The 22,304-nt window shown below is 53.3% G+C and overlaps 1 protein-coding gene across 1 annotated transcript; it reads right to left on the reverse strand.

Annotated features, from left to right (window-relative positions):
• Nucleotides 1-1,613: 1,613 nt before the first annotated feature.
• Nucleotides 1,614-6,077, reverse strand: KCNK15 (potassium two pore domain channel subfamily K member 15). The gene is made up of 2 exons (XM_032838563.1): nt 5,712-6,077; nt 1,614-2,558 (listed from the first exon to the last, which is right to left on the reverse strand). The coding sequence occupies exons 1-2, from the start codon at nt 5,992-5,994 to the stop codon at nt 1,849-1,851; spliced, it is 993 nt and encodes a 330-aa protein (XP_032694454.1). The 5' UTR covers nt 5,995-6,077; the 3' UTR covers nt 1,614-1,848.
• Between the last annotated feature and the right edge of the window lie 16,227 nt (nt 6,078-22,304).

The following is a 22,304-nucleotide window of genomic DNA, read 5'->3' on the forward strand; positions in this document are numbered from 1 at the left end:
GCGTGGGGCTGGGTGCGAGCGAGGGGGCCGTGGTACACCGCATGTGAAGCCTCCCGACGCCTTCAGATGTAACGATATCTGACCTTCCTGTTGTGCTTCTCAGACTTTTGCTTTCAAAGTGCTTTGACGTCAAGCACACACTCCCAAGAGCCCCTGGGCAGTAGAGGGGGCCAGTATTATCAGCCCACGTTAGCGACGAGGGAGCTGAGGCCCGGGGAGGGAAGGCATCGGCTAAGGTCCTACTGTGGGGCCATGGCTGTGCCGGGACTAGAACTCAGTTCTCCAGCACTGGAGAGCTGTAGGAGGTGAGGCAGATCGTGTAGGGGGTGGTTACACACTTTACAAGCTGATTCACCATCCAGTTCCTTAAACCAGGAGCTCCTGGGCACCATTCAGTGTCGAGAGGCGGCGCTGAGCACCCCCCCCCCCCCCCCCCACCCCCCGCTTGGAGCACAGCTGTTGCGTCAGGCAAGGCCACCTGCATTTATTTATTGAGCAGCAGCGCCGTGCCGGGCCCAGGGGACTGAGCCCCCTCCCGCTCCCCAGTAATGATCCCCTTGGCTCTTCGGGAGGGCCCCCTGTCTGTATAGCAGCACTTCAGAGTGGACGGAAAGCCGCCACATCTGACTCACACGCCCTGTCGGGGAGGTGGACTGTGCCCATCGCACTCCCAGCGATGAGGAGTGGCACTTTGTGAGGGCAAAGTGGAGACTTGAACCTGGGGCCTCAGGCAGCACATCTTGAATCCTTTCACTCCACGGCTGCCTCCTAAGAGGGTGGCAGGGAGGCCGGACCCCGGGTCCTCAGGCTGGGGGCCTTTCCATCCGCCCGCTTTTCCCTCACTCCCTCTCCGGGAGCAGGAGCTGCTCGGGATTTTGGGGAGGGAGGATTTCCGGGGCCCCTGGGTGGGTGTGGGTCACGTTGCATTGTGTTCATGACCATGTAGCTCATGTTGAAAATTAAAGTTTTTGGCTTTTCTAACCCGGCTCGCTCTGCTTTGTGTTGAGAGTTCTGTCTGGGAAGCCAGGGGTAGTTGGTGTGTGAAGGAGCGGATGCTGTGGGATGCCAGCACGCCCCACCGTGGGCGCGGAACCTTCTAGAGATGCATGGCGGCTGGGGCTGGGGGGTGGCGGATTCCAGTCCTGTTACAGAGCTGGAAACTGAAACCCAGGTAGGAGATGACATTCCCCAAGGTCACATGATGGGTAGGTCCCAGACGACGGCTCTTCCCACAGCAGGATGCTGCGTCCAGGTGCCCCAGGGGTGCGGGGGCTGCCAGCAAGGCCCCCCTCACCCTGAGGTGGCATGGCCAAGGATGAAGAGCAGCAGATGAGGAGGGGAGGGTGTGCTGCATTCACACATGGGCCAATTCCACCCTACACCAAACTGCCAGAGAATGAACAATCATTTAAGTAGTAGGGATTTGCCCACTCCTCCCCACTGCCCAGATGTTTCCCTGCCGTCCATCGGATCCCCGTGCTGCTGGTGCTGTAAGCGGCTGGCCTCACTGTTGATTCCAGTGCTGAAGGTCGCCCATCTCCCCCGAAACACAGAAAACCTGCCCACCTGTTCCCACTCCAGAGGGCGGGCTGGTGGAGAGCCTGGGTGGGGGGGCTGATGTGGCCACGCCTTCCTGAAACAATTTGAACCACAAGGGATTTGGGTCTACAGGGCAGCTGAAGCGTGGCCCTCGTGCTTATGGTGCTGCTTTAGGGGCTGGCCACAAAAGGGAAGGACAGACTGCCCGTGGCTGAAGACGGCCTGGGGGCCATAGTCCTTCACCCCTCTCCGAGCTCTGGGGAGGGTGCACTGACAGGTGACCCCCGGCCCCGGGTCAGAGCTGGGCTGTCAGATGGACTTCCGCCGGGCCGGGAGCCTGCCCGCCCCGCCGCTGCCCACAGCCCCAGGACTGGAGGGGGGCGAGAAGCCCAGGTTGTCGCGGGCCCCGATCTGCAGCTGGTGCACGCGCGAGGACACGGAGGTGGAGCCCCGGGCGCGGGTGGGGCGGCGAGGCGGGGAGCGGCCGCGGCTCTCGGGCGCCCCCAGGCGGAGCGGGCTGGAGCGGCGGGCGGCGCGCTCGGGAGCGTCGGTGCTGGCCGCCAGGAAGCGCAGGACCACGAGGTTGAGGAAGGCGCCGATGACCGTGAGCCCCAGGAGGATATAAAGGAAGCTGAAGGCCACGTAGGGCGGCTTCCTCTGCAGCGCCTCGTCGCTCTGCAGCGCCACGAAGTCGCCGAAGCCGATGGTGGTGAGGGTGATGAAGCAGTAGTAGTAAGCGTGGAAGAAGGTCCAGCCCTCGAAGTGCGCGAAGGCGGCGGCCCCGAGGGCCAGGGTGGTGGCGCATACCAGCAGCCCGGCCACTACCATGTTCTCGGTGGACACGCGTGGCCGCGGCAGCCCCAGGCAGCGCTTGGCCGCCAGCAGGAGGCGCCGCACCAGCGCATTCAGTCGCTCGCCCAGGCTCTGGAAGGTGACCAGCGTCAGGGGGATGCCCAGGAGCGCATAGAACATGCAGAAGACCTTGCCCGAGTCTGTGCCTGGCGCGGCGTGGCCATACCCTGGAGGGAGAGCAGAGGGTGGGGGTGGGGTGAGCGCCGGCTACGGCCGCCCTGCCCGGGCTCCCTCCTCAGCCCTGGAGCCCGTGTAGCATCTTGAAGTACGGCTTCTAACTAGGCCATCCCCGCCTTTGAACCCTTGCGTGGCTATCCCTAATCGCCCCAAACGGTAAACAACCCACCGACCCTCAGCCGGGGAAGGGCAAACGGCCTGCGGTCCATCCACACAGCGAGGTTCTGTTCAGAACAGAGGCATGAGCTAGGGTTACCTGCTGCCGCAAAGGATGGCTCTCAGTTGCATTAGGCAGAGTGAAGGAGGCCAAGCTCAAAAGACAACATACTGCATGGTTGCCCTGAAATGACATTCTGCAAATATTCTGGCACAACTATGGGGACAGAGAGCAGATCTGTAGTTGCCAGTCCTGGTGGCTGGAGGAAGGGTAACCGGAAAGAGGCAAGACAAATTTGGGGGTGATGGAAGCCTACCATGTCTTGGTGGTGGCTGCAGTTGCCTGACAGGCCTTCATTTGTCAAAAGTCGTAGAAGGCTGCTACACTGGAAGATGGTGCATTTCATTGTGTAAGCTACACCTTGATTTAAAAATAAAGCAAAATCTTCCACGGTGCCCCAGTACCCACAGGAGAAAGTATCCACCCGTTCTCTCGCGGTGTCCGAGCTCTTCAGTGATCCAACTCCCCTCCCACCTGTCCAGCCTCACCCCGTGTTGCTTCCCCAACCCACATGTCCCACCTCCTCATGCCTCTTCTCATGGTTTTTCCTCCCCTGGACTGCCCTCCACCCTGCCCCCCTTCTCCTTCCCACATCCTGCTCCAAGCCAGCCCTTGCTAAGCCCTTCTTCAGTCTGGTGTAGCACATGTTCTCTGTCGTAGGGGGACCTATGCGCCACTGGGCATCCTTGAATCCTGGACCACTGTGCCATCGCCGGGGAATGAGCATTCCTAGAGAGAGGAGCGAAAACTTTCTTGGTATTCTCAAAGGGGCCCACAACCCAGGAAAAGTCAGGTGGACCTTCCCCCCAAAGAACACCCCTCCTCTAGCAGATGGACACCACCTGCCAAAATGGAAATACGCAAATACACAAACCCTGGAACCATGCTGTGCCAAAGGGAGCAAGTCAGTCCCTCCCACACACGCGGGCAAAGTGAGGGAGGCACGTGGGTCATCACCGAAGCATCGCTGCTCGTGGTGAAAACTGGACAAGCTAAGTGCCCATGGAAAGGGGGATGCACAGCAGTGGCTCCAACCGAGGGTATTGTCCCTGACGGGGACATCTGCCTCTGTCTAGAGACACCTCTTATCACAAGTGGGAGGCAGTGGCTATGTGCTACCGGCATCTACGGGGTGGAGGTCATCGATGCTGCTAACCATCCCACAGTGCACGGGACCGCCCCTCGACGGGGTTATCCAGTCCAGCAGGTGGATAATGCCAAGGTCAAGATACGGCTTTCAAGCAACCCAATGCAGGGTCAAGAGACTCGCGACCCTAAGATCAAAACCTGAGCTGAGATCAAGAGTTCGACACTTAACTGACTGAGCCACCCAGGCGCCCCACGGTGGCACAGCTTTTTAGGGATTTTTTTTTTTAATCACAAAAAAATATGCGGTGAAAAAAGGCAAGAGGCCGAACAGCGTGTACAGCCTAAGATCCCTGCCGGCTCTCTGCAAGGAGGGCTTACGCAGCCCCGAACACACGGCGCAAGCTGGCGCCCCCAGGTGGCCAGAAAAGGCAAAACTCTGGTTATTTCCATTCTGTAGGTCTCTTTCCCAGGCTCCCAGATGCCAGCCAGGAACCGGCGGCAGAGAAGACCAAACCGAGCTCCAGAGGTCTCCAGATAGCGTGAGGGTGGGCAGAAGGGGTGGATGGGGTCCCTCCCACTGGGCACGGCAACAGAGAGTCTTGGGCTGAGCCCAGGTAGGGAAGCAGGGGTGCCCGTGTTGACAGGAGAGGCCATAAAGGGCTGAATGGGAGCTGGGCCCACAGCTGGCAAACAATGAATTGTTATTACTAATTAATAGTGCCTATTTAGCCTCAGGCACCACACCAGGCATTTTACACACTTGACCTCATTTAAACCTGGCAACCACCCAGTAAGGTAGCAAGAACTGCATTTGCAGTCGAGAAAACTAGGGCTCAGAGAGGTACATCCAATTGCCAGAGAAATAGGAGGCAACAGAGATGAGAACAGAACTCTGGGCTAGGTGACTGTAGAACTCAGGCTTTTAACCCACAGCTCACATCCACTTGCAAGGACACTATGAAAAAACTTTCTCCAGTCCTTGGACTTCCAGAGTGGTGATCCAAACTCTGGCGTTGTGTGTGGGGGGCATGCCTAGATATCCACACCTGGAACCTGGGCCGGCCTGACACCGGGCCTGGAGCCCTGCAGAGCCTGCTTCTCTCCTCTCCTGTTTCCCCAGGCTTCTGCTCAGCAGGTACCAGCCAGACGGTAGCCATGGCAACGGCTGAAGGTCCAGATGCTGCAGAGAAACTGCTCTGGATCCCCGAGGGTGAGGTCCAAAGCTTGTGGTAATCAGTCATTCCTTCAACAAATATTTATTGAGTGTCTACTATGCGCTCGGCTGGGTACACTGCAGTGACTAAGACAGACTAGATCCCGTTCTCGTGGAGTAACAGAATAATTATAATACAAAAATCAATCTCTATTTTTTAGTGCTTTGTGTGTGTCAGACCCTGCGCTAAAACTTTCCGCATGCATTATCTCCTTGGCAATAATTATCTCAGTCCAGCCCCAAGAGAAGGGAGGCCTATTAGCAGCCCTACTTTTTACAGAGGGGGAAACTGAGGCGCAGAGAGGTTAAGCAACTTGTCTGAGGTCACACAGCTAGGGTGATGCAGCCGGGCAAGGAAGCCTCCATCTCCAGCCACTCGCGCGCTCCGGCCCGCTCCATCTGTCTCCCAGCCCCCGGAGGTTTCCTGAGCTGTCCCGCGTGCCACCTCTGGGCGAACTTGAGCTCCTGACTCCTCCCAGCCCCGCCCGCGTGGGACGCCGGCCCCCTTCGGCGGAGGGCAGCTGAAATGACAAGTCCAAAGCCACCCAGGCGGGCAGGGGCTCGAGGAGGGGTTCGAGCCCCGGGAGCGGGGTGGGGACGTGGGCGCGCCGCAGGGCCGCTCACCGATGGTGGTGATGACGGTGATGGCGAAGTAGAAGGAGCCGGCGAACTTCCACTGGCGGCCGGCGCGGTGCGGCTCGGCCTGCAGCGCCAGGCGCTCCAGCTCGCGGTAGTCCTCGGCCGAGAAGCCGTACTTCCTGCGGAACTCGCCGCGCTTCTGGGCCAGCAGGCGCTGGCGGCCGCGCTCCGCCTCGGACTCGAGCGCGTCGAAGACGGCGGCGCCCACCAGCAGGTAGGACAGGATGCACAGGATGAGCGCGGCCGTGCGCACGCTCTGCTTCCTCATGGCGGCGCCGCGGGCCCCGCGCCCCGGGCCGGTCCATGCGCCCCGACGGCCGCTCCGCACTCCGCCCTCCCGCCCGCGCGGCGGGAGCGTGCTGCGGGCCGCCGGACGCGCGGGCGGGGGGGCGGGGAGGGGACGGAGGCGGGGCCTCGAGGGGGGCGCGGAGGACCGAGAGGGCTCCTCCCGTCGCCCCGCCCCCTCGCGACACCTGCCTTTGTTTATCCGCCGGAGCTCTGGGCGCAGGTGTCTAAGCAGCGACCGCTGGAGCAGAGCGTCCAAAGCCCGGTTCTGCAGATGTCCGGTCTCCACCGCTATGGGCCTGTCACTTTGGGCCAGTCAGCCAGCAAAACTTTACTGAGCACCTACTAGGACAAACAAGCGTCCTGGGCTACACGGAGCCCATATCCTAGAAAGGAGGTTTGGCTAACAGACCCACAAAGATCATTGAAGACAAGCGTGAGACAGAAGGGAGTTAGTCTCTGGGGGAGGTGGGCGTCGCCCCACTGAGGTGGTGGGAAAGGCCTCCAAGGAGTGACTGGGGTGGGAGCGTCCAGGCAGCAAGTGTGAATCCTTTAAGCAGAGAACCTGCGTGAGCTGGAACCGGGGAAACGGGGTGCTGGGGGGTGGAGGAGCAGGGAATAGGAGGACAGAGAGGGGACCTCACACAGGGTCTTACAGGCCGTTAGCCCGGAAAAGCTATAAGCAGGAAAACAAACACACACCAGTGATCTGATTGACATTTTTTCAAAAAGAGTGTCCTGGCGGTCCGTGGTAAAGGGGTGTTGGCTAAGAGTGAGGCCGCTTAGGAAACTCTGTAGTCCAGGAGCGTGGTGGGGCCCGGGGGTGGGGGGAGGTCGTCAACCAGGGACACGGCCTCGGAGGTGCAGAGAAGCTCATGGATGGGAGATAGGGTGGGGACCTGGGGCTGGGCGCACACAGCTAGCCATATTTCCCAGCCTCCTTTCCACTTACAACTGTCACCAGTGGCCTGTGGGCAGAAGTGACCTGTGTCAATTCCCAGGCCTGGCCCATAAGCCCCCTCCCATGCTGTCCTCCACCTGTCCGCCCTGACCTGTGGGCTGAATGCAGAAAGGTAAAGTCTTTAGCAGAAGGCACAGACACAGGGTGGAAGGAGCCCGGGCACCCGGGTGACCCCGCAAGGCCGCCCCCACGCCAGGAGCACCGATTCTGAACTTCTGTTGTGTTGAGCCCCTGAGCTATGTGCTCAGTCTGTTACCCCAGCTGGTGTTACCCTGATGCGTGAAGCAGCAGCACGTGCTGGTGGGCTGGATGTAGGGGGCAAAAGGGGACTCCAGATGACGCTGGGTCTTTGGCCTGAACAGCTGGGTGCTTAGACTGCCTTCCGTTGACCTCACTCCCCAAGGAATGAGGTCATTGCTGCCGCCCAGCACCAGAGTCCAGGGTAGGTCTTTGTGGACACTCTGGGCAAGCACCTGGCAGCCTCTCCTGCAGGTGTCCAGAGCATCTGTGTGGCCTGGTCTCTGTGGCAGCCTTGGCACCCATCCCCCATCCCCGCATCTCTCCTCCCGCCTCTCTCCCTGCAGCCCCTTTGTGATTTTTTTTTTTCTTCAGACACACTGAACTATCAGCTCCTTGCACAAACTCTTGCTTTGCTTAGAACAGTCCCCTTCCCATCACACTCAATAGCCCACATTTCTTGAATGACTGCCAGGAGCCAAATGCCCGGTGAAGCTCTTTGCAGGTATCATTGCATTTTGTCACGACAGCCTCCTTACGCTGTAGGCATGGCTGGCGGATGCCCCGTTCCTCCTTCAGCTCCCAGTTTACTGGACGTGGCCGTCCCTGGCTACCCCACAGGTGGCCTTCTTTGGTGCTGGTCTTTGGCCAGCCCTCCTACCCTCTTGCCTTCGTCCCCTGGCACTGTGATTCTCCCATTCCATATCTGTGTTCTTCTGGAGGATAGGGATCCTACCTTGGTCATCTTTCTGTCCCCGGCACCCGGGTCCGGCACAGCACACCTCCCGTGATTGTGGACAGATGAGCAGCAGCGGCCCGTAGGAGTTCAGGGCATGGACTCTGCAGCATGACTGCCTGGGTTCAGATCTCAGTCTGCTGCAGGGTTAGAAAAGTTCCTATCTCATAAGGTGCTGTGCCCCGCCCCTCTGCAGAGATGCCCATGTTCTTTCCCTGGAAACTATAAATAGGGTAAGATACACAGCAGAGTGGAGGGAGGGTTGCGGGTGGAATGAAAGTTACTAATCCGCTGACCTGGAGGTGGGAGGTTATCCTGGACTATCAAAGTGGGCCCGGTGTCATCATAAGGGTCCTTATACGTAGACACGGCAGGCAGAAGAGGGACAACCAAGGAGGTTCGAGAAGCCGTTGGCCCGATGTTGCTGGCTTGGGAGATGGACCAAGGGGCCACAAGCCAAGGAGAACAGGTGACCTCTAGAATCTGGAAAAGGCAAGGAAATGCCTCCCTAGAGCCTCCAGAAGGGAATGGAGTCCTGCGAGTCCCTCAGTTTTAGGCCAGTGTGACCTGTGTAGCCCTCCCGTCCTATAGAAGGGGGAGATGGCACATGGGTGGTGTTCAAGCCACTACGCTGGTGATCATTTCTTTGAGCGGCAGCGGGAAATGACGTCAGAGATTGTCAGGACGGAGGAGCCCATAGGCAAGAAGCACTAAGGGCAGCCTCTAGCCCTGAGGACTCATCTGGAAGCGTTAGCCACTGTTTCAAACATCACAAGTGAGCAAAGCCCCCAGGCCCCCAGAGACATTATAGCATGTGTTCTGACTCAGTTCTGGGGCCAAATCAGGGGACTTGCACCTCTACCCCTCTGGGAAGCCGGACTGCTGCTCCGCAGCCCAGAAGCCATATTTGCAATAGTGTCTTCAGCAAGTTTGTTTTTCCTGATTCCTGCCCAGCTTTCAGAGGAGCCGGAGCCTGGGTCACAGTCTCGATGGCTGGGGGTTGGAACATCATGGATTTACTGCCTGAGAAAGGGCTGGGAAGAGCTTTCTGGGGACAGTTAATGAATCCTGGTCACTGACACTGGGCTCACAGTCCAGCTCCTCCACTTTCTAGGTGCGTGAGTGTTGCAAGAACACTCCTCTGGCCTTGGTTTTCCCATCCGAGACACGCTGCTGGTAATGATGTCCACCTCGTGGGGACCATGCCGAGAACATAAAGGATCTTGTGTGTCGCTTCCCAGGAGCCCGGTAGCAGTAGCTGCGTTTCCTCCCTTTGTACAACTCACTGTGTGCCTGCAGATGTCAGGAATTCTTTTTCTGGAAGCGCGTGTCTGTGCTAGGCATATTCACAGACCTTCCTGACAGAACCCTCACTTTCCAGTGCGGGAAACCAAGGCACAGAGGGGAAGACACCCCACTTGCCAGGTCCTGATTGCCGGGTAGCAGCTGAATGAGGGCCATGTCGTCCCCAAGTTCACAATCCTTCCAGGGCACCATGCCACTTCGTCAGGCATCATGCCGCCAGCTCTATCCCCCTCCCGTTGCCTCTCTGGCCTCCACCTTCCCCATCTCTAAGCTGGAGTGGAGGACCCCCGCTGGCTGCCCCCAGCACCGTGAGGGCCCCTGTGACACACAGCTGAGCCCGCGGTGGGGAGGGGGTATTATTGGGGCCATGGAGGAACTGTCTGGCCCTGCCAGGCAGGTGACTCGGCCGTGTGCTTGGCATCTTGGGTTCAGCAGCTCTATTTTAAGCCAGAAGAGGTTAGAGTTTGTGGGTGTGTATTTCTCTGCTTGCAAAACTGTCAGCTGCCATCACCAAAAACAGCAACACTCCAAGGCACCCCCTTGGGCTGCCCCTCCCTCTGCCTCCACCACTCCTTCCTCCCTCGGGAACCTGAGGGGACCCAGTGATTTTCCTCTGTCCCTTTATGCCAGAGTCACACGCGGGGCCCCTCAGCGAGGACTTGGGTCCTCTTCCAGGACCCCAGGGTCACCGGCTTGGAGGATAAGGAGGAAGGTGATCCCAGTCCCCCACTAGACCCTGGGTGCCTTTCAAAGCATTCTGCATCCCTGTGAGTCTAGAGCCTTCTGAAAGCTTTGTGAGTCCTGCAGGCCATGCCGTTCCCATGTCAGAGAGAAGACACAGACTCAGAGAGTGTGTGTCACGTAGGGTGACACAGCGCAGGGCAGAAGAACGGGAGTTTCTGAGGGAGGCAGACCTCAGTTCCCTCTTGGACCAGCGACTTCACCTTCAAGCCTCAGTTTCCTCATCTGTGGCATGGGCGTAAAGATATCGGCCTCTCAGTATTTCTGGGAGGATTAAATGAAAATGTGAAGGAGCGCTCCACACAGAATGGGTGCCCAGGAAGTGTTACCCCTTCTATCCAATTAATTTTTTCCTTCCCCTTTCCACACTGCTTATTCCCCAGGCCTCCTGGGATCTTAAAGGATTGATTTTTATAGTTAGAATATAGTTCAGTAATTTTCCACAAGCCCAGAGGGCCCAGGTGTTTTTCCTGATAAGATCTCTCTCTTGTCTCTGTCCTAAAAGAACGGATTATTTTGGCCTCAGGTGTCAGCTCCTTCGAGAAGGCAGCTGTAACCTTTCTGAAGCCTGAGTATCACTTAGGGATCTGGGCGGCAAGAAATTAAAAGCTGCCTCTTGCCAGTTTAAAGAACATTACAGGCAAGATCTGGGGTTCTTTCTTGCAGAATCTTCCAGGCACTGGCACACAAACCGTATGGTCTGAGGGACCCAGAGAGCTGGAACCTACATCAGGGAATCACATAGCCATACCCAGTGTCGGGGCGGAGGGCCGGGGGCACCATGGTTCCCAGCCTGATGCAGACACCATTCGGGGGACAAGTCCAGTGTCAACTATCTGAGCATGACCCTGTCTCTGACTGTTGGGACCTGCCAGAGCTGCTCAAAGGATTCCCAGCGTGAGTCTGTGGCCATTTGGTTGGAGCCTTCAGGAGTTCTCCACTTTCCTGAGGTTGGGTATCTTTGGGTTAATGGAGAGATTAAAACCTTTACTCTAGTTAATAATTTTAAAAATGAGGGGCACCTGGGTGGCTCATTTGGTTAAGCGGCTGCCTTCGGCTTGGGTCATGATCCCTGCGTCCTGGGATCGAGTCCCACATGGGGCTCCTTGCTCGGCAGGGGGCCTGCTTCTCCCTCTGCCTCTGCTGCCACTCTGTCTGCATGTGCTCGCTCTTTCTCTCTCTCTCTCTGACAAATAAATAAAATCTTTTAAAAAAATTTTAAAAATGAGTGATAGGAGAACAGGAAGTTACTAAGCCATTCTGTGTCCTTTCATGTACGATGGAGAATTTTCACAATAAAATTGATTTTTAAAAGAACCTTTCTCTCTCTCCATCCCCATCCCCCTTTGGTTTCCACAGGAGGGTTTCTCTGTGGGTTGGAGTGAATTGGAAGGACATTTGCTGAGCAGTTACTAGGATCCAAGCAGGAAGCTGGGTGCTCAGCAGGTGTCTCTTCATGTCATCCTCACACCAGGACTTTTCATCCCACCTCCCAGGGGAGGAAGCAGCTGTCAAGGGGAGAGGGAGCCGTCCCAGCCTGTCCAGCTGGCAAGCTCTCGCTCCAAAAGGCCACACTTCCCCTGCCCTGAGGAGCATAGCAGAGTACCAGGATAAGATGGCAGTCTTGGCCGCATGGAAACTGGGGTTCAGGCCTGTCCCTTCTCCTGCTAATGCCCACCCCTCCCATTCCCCTGTCAGCATAATGGATTAGAATTAAGGGACATCTGAATCAAAGGGGACAGGTTTAGATTTCAGAAGACATCATTGTCTGGAAAGGTCAAGGCAAAGACATAAAAGATACTCAGCAAGGCATGTCTTCAAGTTAGTGTAGCATAGAGCTGCTCTGTCCCCTGTGGTAGCCACTAGCCCTAGGTGACCACTGATCTTTAAATCAATTAAAATTCAATTCAGCTTTAAAATTCAGTTCTTCGGGGCACCTGGGTGGCTCAGTGGGTTTAGCCTCTGCCTTCGGCTCAGGTCATGGTCTCAGGGTCCTGGGATTGAGTCCCGCATCGGGCTCTCTGCTCGGTGGGCAGCCTGCTTCCCCCACTTTCTCTTCCTGCCTCTCTGCCTACTTGTGATTTCTGTCAAATTAAAAAAAAAAAAAACAACTTAAAAAAAATTTCAGTTCTTCAGTCACACCAGACACAATTCACGTGCTCATTAGCCACAAGTGCCAGGCTAGGACATTGGACAGAGCTGGTCAGAACCTCTCTGTCATCATGGAAACTTCCATTGGACTTTGCTGGTATAGGGAGTCAGCACAGACTTTGCAACCAGACTGGCTGCTTTTGAATCTCGGCTCCACCATTTAGCTGCTGTTATCCTGGGCCTCAGTTTGTTCACCTGTAAAATGAGGCTAATAATCCTGGAGAACCCTCCATATCCAGCGCAGCTGCGACCAGGGTTAGTTTGCGAACATGCGGAATTATTTTAAATGAAATACGCCTTGAACGTTTGCCATTCTTATCTTCGAGTGTGGAGCTGTTAATTGGCTTTTCACGTCGCCCTCCTTACATAAGCTACTGAATCTCTCATCTGATTTCTGATTTGGGTTTATTTCAAGCGGAACAAGCGTTTGAAGACATGGTACAGCCGCTTGAGCACAGAAACTCTCATGGCTGCTTTTTTTCTGGCTCTCTTGTCATTGTTTCTTCCTTGCCTAAATTGACAGTATTTTTTAGCAACTCATCTCTATCGAACTTTCATAAAAACAAATCTCTTCCTTTTTGCACTCATATTTCATCTGCGTGCGGAATATTGTTACAATAACAAGCGTGGCCCGTGCAAACTGGTTTGGGAACAAACCCCACAGACTCTTGGCAAATGTGCCATTTGTCTTAGCTCAGGCTGCTATATCAGAACACCATAGACTAAGTGGCTTACTTAGCACGGCGATGGAGGTGGAAGTCGGAGATCAGGGTGCCAGCATGCCGGGTTCTTGGTGAAAGCACTCTTCCTGGTTTACAGACAGCGGTCTTCTCATTCTCGCTTCCTATGGCAGAGATCAGAGAGAGGGAGCAAACCTTCTCATACGTCTTCCTGTAAGGGCACCAATCCCATACAGAATGGCTCCACCCTCTTGACCTTACCTCCTGACACCATCATTGAGGATTAAGATTTCAACATAGGAATCTGGAGGTGGGGTGTGTACAAACGTTTGATCCAAAACGTCATTCTGTGGTGGGGAGCAGAAGGGGGGCAAGAGTGCCAGAGAGTGGCCGACCAGCTGTGAGCATCCGTTATGCCTGGGGCAGAAGCTGTGTTCAGAAGGAATGCGGAGCACAGGTTAGTCTGGTGAGCTGATTAAACAGACATTGGTAAAGAAAGCTGCTTTGTGGGGAGCCTGGGTGGTTAAGTAGCTGCCTTAAGCTCAGGTCATGATCTCTAGGTCCTGGGATGGAGCCTCACATTGGGCTCCCTGCTCAGGGGAGAGTCTGCTTCTCCCTTTCCCTCTGCTCCTCCCCTGCCTCATGCTCTCTCTCAAATGAATAAACAAAATCTTTAAAAAAGAGAAAAGAAAGAAAGCTTCTTTGTCACACTAACTAAAAGGCTAGTGTGGTGTTGTCTCTGGAAGATACCTGCCCAGACAGAGACTACATTTCCCAGCCTTCTTTGCGTCTTAGCAGGATCACATGACTAGTTCCCACCAATGGAATGGGAGTGGGAGTGGCACACATCATCTCCCCGCCTTTAGGGAGCAGGTGAGCTTCTCCATCCCTGCCTGCAGTCTAGCTGCAGAAGGCTCCCAGGCCCAGGAGTGTGGTGGAACCACAGCCTGTAAGCCTCCTGGCTGACCACATTAGGGATCTCCAACCAGAAACCACCTGCCTTGGAATATTATGTGAGTAAGAAATAAATTTCTGTTGCGTGAAGCAGTTGAATTTTGGGGTTTGCCTGTTATAGCAACTACCATTACCCTAATCAATAAACTTACCATATAGGGCTGTTGTAAGGATGAAATTTGATGACAGACACGTCACAGGCTCTTCAGTGAGACTTTTCTTGTCGCCTCACATTTCCAGTTAAAACTACAAGATGCTAAATGCCCCCCATATTCCAGAAAGCCACAAGACCCATGTCTGTAGGGCCTTCTGAAGGATGCCATGCCAGCTTTTATCCTACCCCATCCCGGCCCCCTCAGCATAAGCAGAAGATTCTTCTCCATAAGCAGAAGATTTGAATTTGAGAATGAATTTTTAGAGTAAGGAGAAATGACCTACTTTTCCTTTTTCTGTTTTCTTGGGGAAAGAAGAGAGGGGTACTCCCCTCATCCTGACAGATTCTGCTAGTAGATATTTGGGGTTCCTGCCAGAAGTAGTGAGTGATATCTGATTCTCTGACTGCTTATCAGGCAGACTCGCTCATCTGCCCGTAGTGTTTGTTGAGCTGGGAGAAAGTGGTTCAAGAGAGATGGCAGGGCGGGTGGGGGGAGCACTCTGCACTCCCAACCGTTTGGCCATGAAAGGATGGGCGAGCTTCCCATGAGCTGAGTAGGTGCTGGGCCATCTGCTCGGTATCCTGCCCAAAAGGGATGATCGTTTTGCTTTCCAGGAAAGAGGACTCTGGCAGAAAGACGCTGTGAACTGTACTTCTGGGGACAGAGTTTGAGAGAAGTCAGGGCTCCTAGGTCTCCCCCCAACAGACTAGAGACCACTACAAGGGCCCTGAATAAGCTCCTCACATGGCCCAGGGATATCAGCCTTTGAACACTTGCCACGCAGAAGGAATCCATCCCTCTGAGAGGACCTGAAGCAACGCCAGCTAGATTTTTGCCCCCTTTCCTTCACTGCTCCCTTTAGGCCTCATAAACAGGAAAAGCTAGAACTTAGACGGATTGGGGGTGAGAAAGGTGTGAGAGGGACCCTCACATTGCTCTCAGGGCTGCGGAGAACTATAAGGCCGACATTAAGGGCAAGATTCTGGAGCCAGACAGCTTGGGTTTGAATCCTTTGTCTATAACTTACTAGCTGTGTGACCTGGGGCAAGTTGCCTCACCTCTCTGGGCCTTAGTATCTGTAAGATGCCATTAATAATAGTACCTGCCACATAGTGTTTCAAAGTGCACCTAGTTAGGCCACTTAACTGTTTGTTAAGTTAAATAACAATGCATTCTTGAGGTGAAGAGTCAGTCCCGATTTAGCAGAAGCATTCAAAAGGTTATGATGAGATGTTCAAGCCTAGATTGAAAGGCATGGACAAGGACAGGTTTGAGTGAATGTGTTCGAAGACAGTGGTTGAAGAAAAACTAAACTCATTTCTGTGCGTCCTTCACCAAGTTCAAATTGGTCAATAAACCAGAGATATAGGTCAAGTATTTAGATCAATTTGGGACACATTGAAACCCTCAATACATGTTAAATATTTTTGTTATTCAAACCTCTGCCAGGTGGGGGATCAAATCCTCTCTAAGCTAGATTAGTTTGGGGTGATAATATGAATAGCTTTTTTTGTGGTCTCCTACTTGGTGGTCTTTGTAAACCACCAAATTTCATAAAATATGTGTGAATTTAAATAACACTCCTAACTCTGTGAAGAACAATGGGGGAGGAATCCACAGGTATTGTTTATAATCATCCTCAGCTTATACAAAAATGAATTTCATCACCTCTCCAATTAGGAAGGTCATCAGTTCAGGGTAAAGGATCGTCCTACAGATGGTGTCCTTTTGACTTAATGACATTCCACTGTGTTGTCCTTATTTTTAGTCCCAGTTCACTGGCTGGTGTCTGAAGACCTCCGATACCAATTACATAGATTTTGCAAGCACCTAGAGCTGTTGCTCCCTGTCCTCATGGCTGCCCTGTAGGACTGGGATCGTCATCTGCACTTTCATGATGAGGGTGTTGAGGTTCAGAGAGGGGCCAGAGATTCACACAGCTGGCCCCAGAGTCTTGATGTTCCCGGAAAAAAATCCATCTTCTCCTCTGGGTTGAATATGTATTACAGGGGCCTCTGCTCCACGTGGTCACCCAGGAACCCAGGCTCCTTATTTCCTGGGTTCCATCATGCCTAAACACAGAGACTCTTATCCCGGAGATGAGGGCTCTATGGATGGAATTTAAAGTAGTATTAGCCCTACTTACTTGTTGCCAGTAGAAATCACAGGCACTTTCCTATCTCACTGCAGTTACAGCAGACATCACAAAGTACTCTGACCCTCCTTAGCCGCCACACTGAAATCATAACAACTAGACTCAATCTTGTTAAAAAAGAAGCCCATATATAATTGTCTCGCACACTTTTTTTGTTTTAGTGACTGTATTTCGATCGTTTGTTTCCTTTGTAATTCCATATATTTTATTTTATCCATTTACTATTACTACTCCGAGAAGGAGATCATAGATTTTACCAGCATAGGCTCACAACTCTCTTGGGTGCTTCCGGGTATAGACTGAAGCCAGGTCCCCATATGCAGAGGGCAGGGAGAGACCAAAGGAAGAAGCAGGACACTCCAGGTTGGTAGGTGGCAGGTTTTTTTGTTTTTGTTTTTTGTTTTTTTTTGTAGGTGACAGTTTTAATCCTAGCCGGGGAAACTCCCATATGAGGCTTGTCTTGGGCAGCAGCAAAACCAGTGACGCCTTATACCTGCCCCCAGATCTTAAAAGCTTATAAAGAAGCCCTACCTGGGCTCAGTCACACACACCATGCAGGTGTATTCAATGCCACATCAGCATCTCAAGGCTGTATTCTTGGAATGGTCCCAGGGAAGGCAAGTGGAACCCACATTACAAGGACAGGGTCGAGGGTGGGGAGTCTCTGAGTTCCGGGTACACCTGCAGTCCTCTTTTTTATTGTGTCCCCAACAAGCTGTCTGAGGAGACCTAGGCTCATAAAGAATAGTTAAGAACCATGTTCAGAGCCTTGAAGTCCTCCACTGGGTTCCCTGCCTGGGACCAGAGAACAAGGAGCAGAGAGCGAGTGCGGTAGCTTGGACAGTGCAGGGGAGAGGGGGCTTATGGTTCACATCTGGAATCATAGCCCACGGCCAGACCTCAGTCACCTGCCAAGAAGATGTGGTCTCTCTCTGGGTTCCCAGAAGGAAAAGACAGACAGTTTGGAGAACAAGCATCCAGCTTCCGCCCCATTATCATGTCACTTACAAGGACTCAAATTCAAGGAGGCACTGGGACCCCTTGTCTCCGTGATTTCTGTGGGAGGCAGGGGCCCACCTTGCTCATCTCATCTGCAGGTGCATCAAATCAGATGTTGCTGGGAGGTGGTGCTGGGGGCAGCTGAGGCTGCTCTTCGCACATCTTCCTTCTGTTCTTCCAACATGCCGTCTGCTTTGTGTCCCAAGAATCCACAGTCTGTCGGGGGCTGGTGAAATTAGGACAAAATGTACATCCTTGAAAATATAATTATAGCTCCCATGTATGTAGAGCTTTCGTTTGCCAAGCACTTTCATAAGCCTGGACTTATCGGGTCCTCACCGCAGCCCTCGAGCAAGGCAGGGCAGAGACAACCATCTCCACCACAGCGGGAAATGGGGCTCGAAAAGGAGACTTACATGTTCAAGGTCACAAACCAGAGGCAGAATCGGGGTTGGAACCCAAGTGTCTGTCGCCATTCATCAGGGATGTGGTAAATACTTACCATGTGCCAGGTCCTGTGCTGGCTTCAGGGACACAAGGATGAATCAGAAATCTACTTGGCTTCTAGTGAGCGAAGCCCAACAGAAAAGCCAAGAATAGACCGGTAATTACACTGCCCTCTACAATTATATTTACCAGGACTCTTTTAGCTCAAGTGATAGAAACCCAACTCAGCCTCTTTTAAATATAAATGGAATTTATATTGATTCACATAACCAAAACATTTAGGGATGTATAACTTCAGGCATGGCTGGATCCAGCAGCTCAAACCCTATTGCCTGGCATCTGTTTCTCTTAATTACTTGGCTCTGTGTGATTTTATTTTTCAGGCACTCTCTTCTCGGGGTGGCAGACATAGCTTCTGGCAACCAAAGTCTTACCCTGTAATCATTTGGCTACTTGAGTCAAAATGGTGGTAACCCTATCCCAGTTGTTCCAGAAACAGTCTTGAGGCTTTGAATGGAATGACTGAACCGCCTACCTGACCTGCTGGTGCCATTCTGGATGCAGGGAAGGAGAGGATGGGGTGGAGCCCTAAAAGCAAAGGAGCCTGAGTCTGTTTCATAATCATTTTGTGGAGGAGACCACCCACCAGAAACACCTGCTAGGAATGTTATGTAACTGAGAAATTGTGGTTTAACCAGTAAGCTGTGGTGTGCCGCAGGGGGTCATGGTGGTGGGGTGGTCTGCCCCCAGATGCAGTTGACAAAGGGGGGGCCTTGTCTTTACAGACATTTAAAACTATAGTAAAACTGGCTAGATTCTATCTGCTTTTTAGCATCACCCCATACCAGTAAATCTAAACATGGCCAGCGTTACAATATTCCTTCCCCAGGAAGAATGCTCCCAAGGGTGGCGGGGGTGTGGGGTGTGCTCCTTACTACTGTTCACTCCAGTTTAATAAAGACCTGATTCCGGGTTTAGGTAGCCATATGATAAAGACCCATATGTACACCACACTGATTAAGGAAACATAACAAATAGGACTGTTGACGTGAAAGTTTAAAATAAGTGTAAGTTTCTTTTGGAGATCAAATTCGGATGGCTGAGTAACCTGCTGAGTGGAAGGCCCCAGGGAGACTTCCCATCAGGGGTCTGCCTGGCCATCTGGAGTAAGCAGTGAGATGGTGCATCTGGTTTCAAGACCTTGGGCTTCGATGGGGATGAGCGTGGGGCACAGGGCAGGGACCTGGAGAGGACAGGAGGGCCACGGAGTGCGAAGAGGATGTCTCTGAGACTGGGGGAGGCAGGAGGGTAATCAAGACATGGAGGTCCAGTCCTCAAGGGGAGAAGAGGGTCAAGGTCAAAGTCAACCACCTGTGCTTGGCTGCCGCTGGCTTGCAGCTCGGGTTAATATTGCCCATCCCACCCAGAGTGGATGGAGAGACCTCGCCCAGCAATGCGATTCAGAATTCAGGAAAGTCAGTAGTGAGGGGCCAGGAGGCAGTGAATGGGCCACAGATAAGAACCAGATCAGTGTGATGGGATACTTACAACTGTGCTCATTGGCCAACCTCAGGGTGTCCAAGAGGTCTGGGCTGTTGCCCTTGGGTTCCTCCTGATGTTGTCATTAATCATAGCAGAAGAGGAGAAAGTTCTTGAGAATTGGCTCAATGGCGACCCTGTTGCTGAGAATGTGGCTGAGATTCTAGACCGCATTTTAGCCATCAAGAGGCAGGTGGATTTTTTTTTTTATAGTACCGGGTACCCCCAGTGAGGCTGCTGGAGTTGCCCCTTGAAGAAGACCCCCTGCCTCTTGTTAGTGGAGTAGCCAACACACGTGTGTGTTGATGGGAATGATCTGGAAGAGAGGGAGAAATGGAAGGCGCAGAAGGGGAAAGGGGGCCTTGTAGGGCTGTATCACCCAGGAGGATGAGAGGGGTGGGAGCCAGTGCACAAAGGGAGGGTTGGCCTCAGGTAGACGTGGTAACTGGCACTAAGGGAGAATAATCAGGGGACATCCAGGCTAGACAGGAGTGGAGGGTAGGGAGATTGCCTCCAGGGAGCTGGAGTGGGGAGCCCCAACCACCCAGTGTGGTGGGGCACCGAGGAGGCCTGTGAGTCATGGAAAGAGCCTGGACCCATCCCAGAAGGCAGCTCTGAGCCTCAGAGGGGTTTGAGCAGAGTGATCTAACCATAACTGTGCTCCAGAAAGTGCCTCTGGCTGCCGAGTCTAGCTGCGGGAGGAGGGGGGAGCTGGGCTGTGAGAGGAGCAGGGAGTCGTCTGGGGACAGCTGAAGGGGCTCTGGGTCAGGGCAGTGCAGGGGTCCTCACAGGCATCTCTGTAGTATTTGAAGGAAAGGGAACTGCGACATCACACAAACAGGGAGGAATCCCAGGCCAAGTTCTGTCCCTGCCTCCCTCCAATGTCCTTGGCTTCACCGCCACCTCGGGCTGCTGGGGTCACAGCAGGCAGCACAGTGCCACGAGGGGGCAGCAGCACACCACTGTCTTCTCCCATTCGCGAGCCACACTCCAGAAATCATAAACAAACTTTAATGAGATGCAGGACTTGTTAACCCACAGACTTCTGGTCCCATCCCAAGAGTTTCTGTGAGTCTGGAGTGGGACACAAGATATTTGCATTTCTAACCAGTTCCCAGGTGATGCTGATGCTGATGCTTCTGGTCTGGGAACCCCACTTTGAGAACTACTGGAGTTGAATGTTGGGTTGGGATGGGGGCATGTGGCCACTGGGAAATCCCTGTCACCTGGGCTTTTTCAAAAGGAAGATCTATTACTTCATTCATTCAATAAGGACCAAGCCTTGTTCTGTCCTGGGTACTGTTCTTCTAGGTCCTGGGAATTTATCAGGCAACAAAGCAAAAAACGGAAGCCCCAGCCAGCACTTATGGGGTCAATGAATAATAAATGTTATGAACAAGTCAGATAGTGTGTTAAAGCTTGGTTTGTGCAACATACATTGGGAAGATAGAAGAGGGTGGCCGAGGTGGGCTCTCCATGAAGTGTTAACTTGCGAGTCACACCCGAAAGAAAGCAAGGGGAGTAGCCACAGGGGTATCTGGGGGAAGATGATGTCAGACAGAGGGAAGAGACAGTGCAAAGGTCCTGAGGTGGGAGTGTCTAGCATGTTCAAGAAACAGCCAGGAGGACAGTGAGGTCAGAGCAGCATGAGCAAGGGGTTGAGGGCAGAGAGGTGACTGGGGCACAGAGTGGGGTCCTGTGGGTTGCCGTGGCGTGGTTTGGCTTGGTGTTCACAAGATCCCTCTGGCACACACTGTAAGGAACAGGGAGGAAGCCAGGAGAGCAAGAGGAGGCTGCAGGGGTCATCCAGGCAGAGATGGTGGTGGCCTTGGCTGGGGAAGCAGTGGGAAGACAGGGGTGGTAAGAGGTTTATACACCAGCATACACACGTACTTGTCTGTGTTTCTGTAACCAAATGGCCAGGGCAATCTGTGTGAGTGACTCTACTTCCCAACCCGAACTCTTGTCTCTCTGTCTGTCCATGTCCCCTGACCCATCTTTGATATCTAGCGGCCTCCAGCCACACTGTCCTGGGTGACTACTTCATCCTCAAACTCAAAACATTGAGGCACCCCTCCATCTGCCACCTGTAGGGGCTCCCCACTCACCCCAGTTTCTGGCAGTGTGGCCCCTCCATTCTGCCATCCTCCAGCACAAAGCCCAGGGCTGTGTTGGGTATCTTAGTTCCCCCAGTGCTCACATCCACCCTTCAGACAAGACCCCACAGGAAATGTCAGGTCATGGCGATTCTCCCGTTTTCTCTTTCCTGCTCCCACCACCTGTCCAGGCTGGCTTGCCTTATCCCTGAACCCTGCAGTGACTGCACACAGGGGAGCCTGGTGGCCACGGGTGTGGGCTCTTGAGCATGACCCCCTTCGGTTTGAATCCTGGTTCTGCCAACTGTGAACTCTGTGAACTTGGGGTATTTCCTTCATTTGCCATATCTCAGGTTCTCTGTGAAATGGGCATAATTATACTTCAAATGGTTACTAGGAAGGTCAAGTGAGTGATTACATAGAAGATGCTTGGAACAGAGTCTTGTATGTGGTGAGAACGTAATGAATGTTAGTTCCTACCTTTATGGCTTATGCAATAAGTCTTTACTGAGCATGTATTGGATGGAGACCTGCATTGTACTGGGAGATAGTCTGACCCAGGATAAAGAATGCAGACCCTAGCAGCTCTGCTCCTGGATGTTTATCCCACAGAAACGTTCACCAATGTCCAGCAGGAGATGTGGGCTAGAATGGGACCAGGCTTCGTAATAGCCCAGACTGGAAACTACCCATTAAGTATAGAATGGATAAATGAAGTGTAGTATATTCATGCAATGAAATGCCACCCAGTGTTGAGAAGGAATGCACTCTTGTTACTTGCGACAACATGGATATTATAATATAAATACAACTGGGGGAGGGGCAGTGCCTGGCTGGCTCGTTTCGGGGAGAGTGCGACTCTTGGTCTTGGGGTTGTGAGTTTGAGCCCCACGTTGGGTATAGAGATTACTTAAAGATAAAATCTTTAATTTAAATATAAATAAATATATAATGGGGAATGGCTGGGCCCGGTACCTCTGGGCTAGGAGTTTCAGTGGGGGTTAGTCTGATTTTTACCTGTAACCTTGCCCCCAACACCACCTTCTCTTGTTTATACACAAGAAAATTCTCAGCCTTTGCCTCATATCACTCTCTGACTTGCAAAGAATCGTGGAGGCAGGATTGTACAGATTATAT

The sequence above is a fragment of the Lontra canadensis genome, unplaced genomic scaffold (assembly GCF_010015895.1).
Source record: "Lontra canadensis isolate GAN:19392208 unplaced genomic scaffold, GSC_riverotter_1.0 scaffold105, whole genome shotgun sequence".
Classification (NCBI taxonomy): Eukaryota; Metazoa; Chordata; class Mammalia; order Carnivora; family Mustelidae; genus Lontra; species Lontra canadensis.